At 40.0% G+C, this 10,826-nt stretch overlaps 1 protein-coding gene across 1 annotated transcript in view; it reads left to right on the top strand.

Annotated features, from left to right (window-relative positions):
- The first annotated feature begins 591 nt into the window (after positions 1–591).
- NOC3L (NOC3 like DNA replication regulator) overlaps positions 592–10,826 on the top strand; it is a 29,191-nt gene continuing 18,956 nt past the window's right edge. Inside the window, exons 1-8 of the mRNA XM_027595236.1 lie at positions 592–734; positions 1,461–1,668; positions 4,831–4,963; positions 5,749–5,906; positions 6,727–6,780; positions 8,124–8,254; positions 8,645–8,806; positions 8,993–9,086. Coding sequence (XP_027451037.1) covers positions 726–734; positions 1,461–1,668; positions 4,831–4,963; positions 5,749–5,906; positions 6,727–6,780; positions 8,124–8,254; positions 8,645–8,806; positions 8,993–9,086 — 949 coding nt within the window. The 5' untranslated portion in view covers positions 592–725. The remainder of the gene's footprint in view (positions 735–1,460; positions 1,669–4,830; positions 4,964–5,748; positions 5,907–6,726; positions 6,781–8,123; positions 8,255–8,644; positions 8,807–8,992; positions 9,087–10,826) is intronic.

Genomic DNA, 10,826 nt, shown 5'->3' with positions numbered 1-10,826 from the left:
TTACACAAAGGTAATAGTTGCAAAATATTGAAGTGCAGAGTCTCACCGACATACCTCTTTATCAGACAATGGTTAAAACGAAGGCAAGAAATGTTTCAAAATCAAAATATCAAGCATCAAGAGAATTTTGAGCTCCGGAAGGTCAGGAAAAGTCATTCGCCATTCCACAAACACGCCCAGAGAGCCCGTCGAGGGGGCAGGCATTACACAAAAGGAATAAACCTTTCCTGCCCTCAAGCCCTGACGGAGGAAAACTAACGGCCAAAGTCAGTATCTCTGACAGAAAGATCAGATACGCTGCGCGAGGACAGGCACGACGTGCAGTAAGGCGATTGATAAAAATCAAGCCCTTTCGTTCTGAAAGGTGGAGCCCGACTTCTCCAGAACTTTAAAGGAAATTTGGCGACAGGACAGGAATGACAGACCTTGTGAAGCTCCCCCGGGGCCACCCGCCTTCGGCCAGCGCGCCGCTCTAGGACACTGCAGGCTCACACGCTCGTTCACCGGTGTGCCGCCCGCCCCGCGCCGCAAGAGGGCGCGCGGCCGAGCCCGGGCGCGGAAGTCCCACCCCTATTTTCGGCGGCGGAGGATGGGGAGGAGCCAGCGGTAGCTTCCGCCTTGCGCAGTGTTGGGACTTGGGCACGTGTGTTAATTGCCGACTCGCGATTCCTGGGTTAACTCTATCCCTGGTGAAAGTGTAGGGTCGGGACTCTTCATATTTAAGGATGAAGGCGGTAAGTGTCTTGAGGAGCCCGATCTCCGCGGCTTAGGGCCCCTTTGGCTGACAGTCGCTGCCTGTAGTTTTTCGGCCAGTTTTTGCTCTTGTATAGGGGGCGGTGGCTTGGATTCGGGGCTCCCTCCTCACTGTGCTCTGCCAGCTTCCCGGCACTTAGATCTGGAGCTTCCTTGATCGCCCCCTGTGCTCGCACTGGGCTTCAGGGGGCCGCGATGAGTCTTCTGTCCGTAGGGTGTCGGACATGAAAGGGTTCTTCGAGTCTGTCTTTCGTACCCTTTATTTTACAAATGGGTAACAGGGTCCTGTTCTCAACGAGTTTATAATGTGAGTCATGGGAAGCGAGATGAGTCCATTTTCTTCCCTAAAGGGTAAAGGGATAGGAAAGTAAGTGATTTGCCCTGGTTCTCACGGAAAACAAGAGCTGGGATTTGCATTTCTGACTAAGGGGTTACCAGCAAGCGTTGAAATCCAAAGATCCGAATTCTGTTTTGCCCTCCTTAGTTCAGGGGTCTTTAACAAGTCATATAATCTCTCTCAGCTTTAGCTTTTTCAGTAATAATTTGAAGGTAACAGCAATAACTGCTTAACTAGGCTGTTGGAATCAAATATGTTGGAGAGCTTTGCAAACAGAGGATGTATGAATGGCACTTACTTTAAAGACAACATTTTGTTCTGAGTTTGCAGTTTAAATTTCTGGGTATGCAGTACTCCTGTTGTTTTCTAGAGAAGAAATAAAAAACAGATCCCCAGCTTTCGGAAGTTACTAAAAACTAGTAAAGTCAAGCTTGAAAACAAGCTAAAAAATAAGCAATTTAAACAACAAAGCACTCTCAAGAAGTACCGAAAAGAACAGAGGAAACTAAGGCAAGCTGTAAAAGATGCTGTGTCTAAGAAACCGATCCCACTGGAGGACCCAAAGGAAAAACGACCAGGTAATTGTGAAAGCATTCATGTCCTGTAGTTTCTGTTGATTTATCCTAAAATGTTCATGAAATAACATTGTTTTCTAGTAATCACTCTTGTTTTCAGATCTTCCCAAGAGTGAGTAAGGGTAGGAGTCCTATGTGCTTTATCACAGTCCGTGTGAGAAAACATTTCAGTACGGGATTCATTGTGAGAAAGAGCTAGTCTCTGCTTTTAGGTTGTCTAGAAAGCAGATCTGAAGAGAGAATACTTGGGAAAACAAACTGAGAGTAGCTGTGTAAATAAATGTTGGGGAGCATGCCAGGGCTGCCACTTTCCCATTCACTGGCAGTTAGTGAAGGTAGGAACATAGCTTTTCTCTGGGGCATCCTTCACAGTGTTGCCAAGGTTCACTGAGTTTTCTCAATGTCTGGCTTTCTTTTCATGTGGAAACTTGGAGTGAAATTGAGCTGTAACTGTCAGGGTTATTCTTTTGTAAAACTATCCAAGAACTCCCAAGTACTCAAAACAGGTAAGGAATATGATCATTTTGAGTCAGACCAGTTCCTCTATAATGTTACTGGTACTTTCAGGTATTCATATTTGATTGTACCTGACTGTGCAGTCTTCCCATGTATGTATCTCATTCTCTTAAACCTGACCTATTTAGTTTGATCCCTTGGCTGCATATTATTGTGATGTATAAAAGGTCGTTGGACTAGAAGTCAGGAAACTTGGGTTTTTGTCTTAATTTTGTTATTAGCAAAGTGGCCTTAGTTGGTCACTTAATCTCCAGGTACTTCATCTGTTTAAAAAAAAAAAAAATGTTGCTTGAGTTACATGCTTTTTAAGATCTCTTCTATCTAAATTTCAGTAGAATTTTAAAAATGTGATATGTTAATATATATAAAAAGCAAAATATTCATTTTTACATGCTGAACATCTAAATGAAGTCTATGAGGCAGTTAGGTATAAGAGTATCTGGGTTAGAGAGAACAGCTTTGGGAATTATCTGCATATAGATGGTAATTGAAGCCTTAGACTTGGGTAAAATCAATGTGAAGACTGTGTAGTGTGAGAACAAGAGAGCCAAGAAAGAATTTTAAAGAACCCCAGCATTTAAGAAATGGGTGGATGAATAAAACCTGTAATAGGGTTTGAGGAGGAGCCAGAGAATTAGGAAGAAAACCAGAACTGTACAGTGTTAGAAATCAGAAAAAGGGTGTTTAAAGAAAGAATGAAATTCTTTATGTTCCAACATGAAATAGTCTACAGGGGCACCTGGGTGGCTCAGTCATTAAGCATCTGCCTTCGGCTCAGGTCATCGGGCTTCCTGCTCAGCAGGAAGCCTGCTTTTCCCTCTCCCACTCCCCCTTGCTTGTGTTCCCTCTCTCGCTGTGTCTCTCTCTGTCAAATAAATAAATAAAATATTTAAAAAAAATTGTCTACAAAATAGTTAATTTTAAAAAAGGTGAAAAGTAGTGTGCATTGATGCTTTCACTCACTTGAAATTATAGGCTTTTGCCACATGTATGAGATGCTTGTACCATTTGAATAAAAAGGAGGAAAAAATATATTTATAAACTCAAATACACTATCACAGAAAAAGATTTTCAGAAAATGCTTTTCCTTTGACCTAACAGTGTTACTGTTAGGAATTCAGTCTATGATTATATTTGAAAAAATTTGCCAAGAATGTATTTCCAAGTGTGCTCATTTCAACATTATTAATAGTAGCAAACAAAAATGCCACTGTGATCAAAAATTGAAAGTAAGATGTGCATCAACAGGAATTGTTAAATGACACAAATGTTGTTTATCTATGGTGGAATACTATACAGCTGTTAAGACTGACAGCTGTAGTCTGTCAATATGATCTACATGATCTGTGAAGCGAAGGTTGACAAATTGCCCACTGGAAAATGACTTGACCATCTTAAAATGCTGATATAAAGAACTTAATGGATTAGAGAGTTTGCAGGTATAAGGGGGAGGGGGCTTAAATGATAGAACAAGGCAAGAGAGGGCAAGAAGTTAAATCCAGAGCCCAGGAGGAGAGGCACTCTTCCAATGTTATGAGAAGGAAAACAGAAGAGATGGATGCAGATGCTGTTGAATTCATTGTGGGAAATTGCAGGAGTTTCTAGCTTCTGGCTTTTCTTTTCTCAGTGATGGAGGAAGCTAGCTCCTCTGAGGATTATGAAGTGAGGTAGGTGATGGGGTTAGAAGTGTGATGGTAGAGAAAAGATTTGAAAAGGCTAAGGAAGAGAGAAAGCTGATCAGGGAAATAAACCAGTTGCTGGTCACTTTTGAGAAATGGGAAGCTCATTTAAAGTAGGTAGGAGTTCCATTCTGTGCAATGTGTACATTTATATGGCAATATTTACAAGTGTTATTGCAGTCAAGGAGAATTATAAGTTCTGTTAGGGAAGACGCTAAGATTGTCTTGTTCATGGTTGAATCCTTAGCACTTAGAGCAGTGCTTGGCACTTAGTTGACATTCATTTTTATATTTAAAAAGAGAGTGAGGGACAGGGAGAAGATAAGAGTGATCAGTTGGGGTTTTGTTGGATGTCTGCCTAAACTGTAGAAGGGAAAGTAGTTGAGGATATTATCAAGAGGACAGTTGAAATGATTACCATGCTGGAGAAGCCCGGGAGTGAAGATAGAACACAATGGAAGAAAGAAGTAGAGTGGTTAGAGGATTGAAGGTCTATATATTTGGTCACAGAAGTGCAGTGAAAGTAACTGAATGAGAGCTGCAAGGACAAATGGTTGTGGTCAGGGGATGGGGTGAGCACCAAGGCTTGGGATGTGGCCCGTGGAGGGGGTGGCTGAAGTGGAATGGAATTGAGTCCGTGGGGATCAGAAGGAGCGAAGTGGTTAAATCATCGGTTCTCGCATGCTCTGAGAGACATTGCAGACTGTGTGGAGGCATTTTATTTCTTGATTGTGACAGTGACCTGGGAAGGCTCCTGGCATTAAATTTCAGGTGTTGGAGATGGGAGCATTTTGCTTAGCTCAAGACCCCCAGTGGAATAAAGAGCTGTCCGGCCCAACATGTTATTAGTGCTCCCATTTAGAAACACTGGGCTGACATACGAGAAAAGCATAAACTTTACCTCTTGTTGACACAAAACCGCGGAGTTCTATACCTCTCATGCTTGTTTCTGATTTTGTTGTTGGAACAGGTAAAAGGATTGAGCGGGAAGAGGAGGAAGAAGAGGAAGCCCTTCCTTTGGATATGATGGATGAAGATGACTTACAGTTAATGAGAGACTTAGGACAAAGAGCGTCTTTTTTAACGAGAGATCTTTCTTCTAGGTAATACTTCATTTAGATTATAAACATTCACATCCTTTCAGTGTTAAAAACTTGATTCAGAATTTTGGTTAGGTGGTTAGTGCAAGATGTTCAGCTCGGAACGTAAGAGAGTAAACCCTGTGACTCAGTTTATTTCCTAAATAAAGGAAGTTCATGAATAAAACAAACTGATTTTATTTAGTGTACATCTTGATTTTTTTTTGAGTCTGAATAGTGAAGTAGAGTGCACTGGGGAAGAATGTAGTTCTCTGGCGAACTGGCCTAACAGTCCTGAGTTCTTAATGGCCACGATCTCAGTCCTTGTTACCCTGTTGGGGAGGTATTATTCCCATTTACAGAGGAAACTGATGCTTCCTGCAATCACAACTAGTGGATCTGAACTTTAAACCTAGATCTTTTTAACTCCTAAGCCCGTGCCATGGTCTCGAGGATTTTGGGGAAGTAAAATAGCATGATGTCACCCTTGGCTTTGTGGAATAGTTTTCAAAAAGAATCTGCCATAACTTTCACTTCTGTTTTGCATCTGAAGGGAAAAACTACATGCAGCCGTAGTCTTCGGGGCAGAATATACGATTCTTTTATTCATTTACTATTTGAGTGCCTGCTATGTGTCCGGTCTAGGTGCTAATATCTATGTACCTGTTTTTTTATTTTTTATTCTTATTTTTATTTTTTTCAATGTACCTATTGGAAGTTTGGCCAGTAGTTTACTTTTCTGTACTTTTTAAGTGATCGCTAGATTCCTTTTTAAATACATTAAAACTGGAATTTTTTTTTTTCTGCAGTGAACCTGTTCACGCCAAGAAACGAAAGCATGAGCGTGTTATAGATAAATATGAAAAAATACCAAGAACTCTGCAAACTGCACCAGAGAAGGAACTGATTCACTTACTTCCTATCAAGGATAAAAGTGGTATAATCCCACGGACCAGGGAGAAGCCAGGTGAATCTAATCAGTCATCCAGTGTATTAGTAAAAATTTTAGCTCCTTACTAATATCATCACGTTTTTTTTCCACTCGATTTAATTTTATTCTTTTTTTTTTTTTTAAAGATTTTATTTATTTATTTGACAGAGAGAGACACAGCGAGAGAGGGAACACAAGCAGGGGGAGTCGGGGAGGGAGAAGCAGGCTTCCCGCGGGGAGCCTGATGTGGGGCTCGATCCCAGGACCCTGGGATCATGACCTGAGCCAAAGGCAGACACTCAACGACTGAGCCACCCAGGCACCCAGGATTTAATTTTATTCTTACTTTTACCTACAAAATAGGGGGTAGCTGCAATTAGTCATATTAGCAAGCTTGATGATTTTGGCCAGAAATACAGATGATTATCTCTGATGTCTGTTGTATCATGAGATAGCTGAAGCTATAATCTTGAGGTGCTTTTCTTTTCAGTTTTTTTCACCAAATACTCTTGTTTCTAAAATTAGAATATTAGTTATCCTTTATTAGCCTTTTTTTCTTACATGTATCTTTTTTCTTGTGAAATAAAACACACAGAAAAGTCTAGAATCAGAGTTGCCTTGTGAAGTTATGTGGTTTATCACAAAAAACACACCCATAAAATTCCTATCTGGGCAAGAAGTAAATGCTGCCGGCACACCAGCATCCTTTGTGCTCCCCTCAATCATTAGTTGCTTCCTCCTCACAAAAGTAACTACTTTGCCGAGTTTTATGGTAATCACTTTCCTTCTTTTCTTTGTAGTTTGATCACTTAAAGTATATTGTCAGATTTTTTTAATATACATGTTTTCCATACAGTTACAGACAGTAACCAAGATGAAGAAGATCAAGAAGAGCTGGAACTTGAGGAAGGTAATGGAATGTACTTTTGTAGTTACTAAATTGTTAATTGAGAATTACATTTTTTTTTTTTTGCATACTGGTAAATGTGACTTAATTTTAGATCAAGTCTGAAATGTGCATTTTAGAGTACTGGTCATTTCAAGGTCATTTCGAACGTTTTCCCACATGTTGAAAGTCTCACCTTGTAGAATTTGATTCTTTGTTGCTCTTCATTATGGAGAATTTTATGCAGTTATGTTTGTGATGTCTAGGCCTGCATGAGGAGTCTTATAAATTATTACCATTTTGAATTTTTAATTTTAAGTGAAGGACCTGCCTACAAATACTAACTTTTTAGCTTTAAATTACAAAATGATTTTGTGATATGAAATCATTTCACTTCTTAGAGCAGTTATATATATATTTTAAGATATTTATTCATTTATTTATTTGACAGAGACATAGCGAGAGAGGGAACACAAGCAGGGGGAGTGGGAGAGGGAGAAGCAGGCTTTCCGTGGAGCAGGGAGCCCGAAGCGAGGCTCGATCCCAGGACCCTGGGATCATGACCTGAGCCGAAGGCAGACACTTAACAACTGAGCCACCCAGGCACCCCCCCCTTAGAGCTGTTATACTTATATATGTCTGTATAGATGTCTGTTTTAGATAATTGAATATGGTTTTCTAATAGCTAAGATAGTTCCAATCAAAGTTAAACTGAAAGAACATATTTTTATGGTTTGAAATTATATTTGTTTGGAATTTGCAATAGAACAAACTGGTTAAATTTTACTTTAGCTTAGCAAAGCTCATTAATGGTGTAAATGAGATTACAGGTCAGCTAATTGTTTTCATTCATTCTTCATAGGCTCATTAGAGATTATGCTTGTGTGTTTATTAAATCTAGTTTCCTATCAATTTCTTTTCTTAAATGGACATATTTTCTGCAGTGCAAAGGACTGTATAGAGTTGGAAACAAGGGAGAATATTCTGTACTTTTTAAAAAAACTAAATCAGGTTGCGTTTTCCCTTGACTCATGGAATTATTATAAGTTTATTAGCATAGTAGTTAAGAATATGAGCTCTCGAGTCAGATTACCTGGGTTTTGAATTCCATTTCTACCAGATTGATGAGTATAAGCAAGTTACTCTCCCTTTGCCTCATGTTCTATGTACAAAATGGATATGATGATTGTACCTGCCTCATAGCAGTTTTGAGAGGATCATATATAGTAATCTTGGCCCATGGCAAGTGTTCAATGAAACTTAGTTATTATTATTATTTATTACTATAGGAATATTATTGTATTGATTAAGGTTCTTGGATACTTGTAAATAAAGAAACGTTTAAGAGGAAATCTAATCTGTTTCAGAGATCGTTGAAGATCCCATTCGAGAGCTGACATTAGAAGAACATTTGATTGAGAGAAGGAAGAAATTACAGGAGAAGAAAATGCATATTGCAGCCTTGGCATCTGCCATATTATCAGACCCAGAAAGTAACGTAAGTGGTACTAGTTTCTTTGAGCTCTTCATATTAGATATGGTGTGAATGTCTAATATTTTAAGATTCCCTTATTACCTATAAGCACATACAAGAAGGAAAAGCATTAAAATAGTGACTGAGGTAGAATAAGAGTAGACAGAACCTTAGCCTAATCCTATATCTACACTTAATGTTTTTTGTAACCTTAGAAAAGTCACCTCTCTGAGTCTTATTTTCCTCATCTCTAAATGAAGGTATTGAGGGGCGCCTGGGTGGCTCAGTCGTTTTAAGTCTGTGACTCTTGATTTTAGCTCAGGTCATGACTCAGGATCATGGATTTAGTTCTGCACTGGGCCTGGAGCCTGCTTAAGATTCTGTCTCTCCCTCTGCCATATATTTCTTTAACAGATTAAAAAATTGAAAGAACTGCGTTCCATGCTGATGGAACAGAATCCTGATGTGGCTGTTACTGTTCGAAAGCTGGTGATAATTTCCCTGCTGGAGTTATTTAAAGACATTACTCCTTCATACAAAATACGACCCCTCACAGAAGCAGAAAAATCTACCAAGGTAATGATAGATACAATTACTGTACAAAATAAGCTGAACATTTTGGAGAGCTAGAGATGGGAGAAATAGTAGGGTTTTTTTTGTTTGTTTTTATAGGACTGGGTATAAGGCACTCACATTTTGTGCTAATTTAAGGATTCTGGTATTTTGATTTTAAAAAATGAGTGGTCTTTTGGATTTTTTCAGATCCGCAAAGAAACCCAGAAGTTAAGAGAATTTGAAGAAGGCCTGGTTAGCCAATATAAATTTTATTTGGAAAATCTGGAGCAAGTGGTTAAAGGTATATTGAACATTTTTAAAATACATAACATAGTTAGCTTTGTTCAGGAAGGTGAATTGTATATTCTCTGCTCTGTGGTGAGAGTCAGTATAGCGGGTCGTCAAGAGCAGAGTCTACGGTCCGACTTCCTGGGTTCAAATCTGGGCTCTCTATTTACTACCTATGTGGTGGGCAAATCACTTAATCTCTCTGTTTCCATTTTTCTGTTTTTAAATAATAATACTTATTTCATAGGATTGTTGTGAGAAGTAAATTAATTTATAGATAAAAGCTGCTTACAACTGTGGCTGGCCTGTACAGGCCCTGTATTGATCAGCTGTTAGTAGTATTGTTGCTCCAGGCCTTTCCCTAGTAAGTATATTTCTTGAATTCGTGAATGGTTGAAATTTACGCTGCTGGTTTTTATTTGGAGATGGCAGGGGAGAAGGATGACTTGAAATGGATGAAATTAGTGCCTTGAAAATGGACTTAGAGAGAAGTCAATCATACTGGATGATAAACTCTTCCATCAAACCTTTATTCTCTTTTTCTTTGTTCAGAGAAGGAGGGGCAGGGGCGCCTGGGTGGCTCAGTCGTTTAGCGTCTGCCTTCGGCTCAGGTCGTGGGATGGAGCCCCCATCGGGCTACCTGCTCGGCGGGAAGCCTGCTTCTCCCTCTCCCACTCCCCCTGCTTGTGTTCCCTCTCTCGCTGTGTCTCTCTGTCAAATAAATAAATAAAATCTTAAAAAAAAAAAAAAGGAAGGGCATATGAAAATTGGAGTATGAATGGAGGAGACATTCAGTTGCCTAGGTCAGGTGCTTTCACGTTACTCAGTTGGGCTCCTTTACTCAGTAAAGGGCCTAAGGATCACTTGAGTTTCTGTCTCAGTTGGAACAGGATTACCGAATTGTGTTGGCCCAGTAAGGGCAGGAAGGAGATGGTGGAGGTGGGGGGTGGGTGCTGTGGATGTTGCTTCTATGCTGTGGCCTCCCAACTGGAGCCTACTTAGGCGCATACATTCCAAGGCCTGGGAGCTTTGTGTAGACCAGCATCGTCCAAGAGAAACAGAACATGAGACACGTACGTCATTTGAAAAATATGTACCCACACTAAGAAAAAAAGTAAAAAGTAATGAAATTATTATGTATATGATTACTATTTCAACATGTGATTGATTTTAAAAAGTAGGTATCTTACATTCCTTTTTTTGTATTAAGCTCAAAATCTGACGTGTATCTCACACTTAGGGCACATCTGCATTTGGCCTAGCCACAGTTCAAGTACTCAGTTGTCACATGTGGCTGGTGGCCTCTGTATCGCACCATTCAGGCGTAGGCCTTTTCTCAGCTGATGGAACCATTATGAAGTCTTTTTTTTTTTTAAGTTTTAAAAAATTTATGGTAAAATATAAAGTCTATCATTTTAGCAGTTTTGCAGGCGTGCAGCTGTGCGGCATTCAGTAAACACATGGGTGTGGCGCAGCCGTCACCGCTATGTGCCCGCAGCTCTGCGTCTTCCCCAGCTGCAGTTCGTAACCAGCCCAGGGCAGCCACCATTCTGCTTTCTGATTTCAAGTGAATATGGATCTGGCTGCTCCCGGAACCTCGTCTTCTATGTAGACTTACACAATATTTGTCCTTTTGTGACTGCCTTATTTCACCTAGCGTAATGTCTTCAAGATTCTCACAGCATGTGTCAAAATTTCCTTCCTTTTTAAGGCTGAATAACCTTCCATTGTATATACATACCACGTTTTGTTT

The sequence above is a fragment of the Zalophus californianus genome, chromosome 15 (assembly GCF_009762305.2).
Source record: "Zalophus californianus isolate mZalCal1 chromosome 15, mZalCal1.pri.v2, whole genome shotgun sequence".
In the NCBI taxonomy this organism is placed as follows: Eukaryota; Metazoa; Chordata; class Mammalia; order Carnivora; family Otariidae; genus Zalophus; species Zalophus californianus.
Note: the sequence above shows the minus strand (reverse complement) of the source record. Positions and strands in the feature narration are given on the sequence as shown.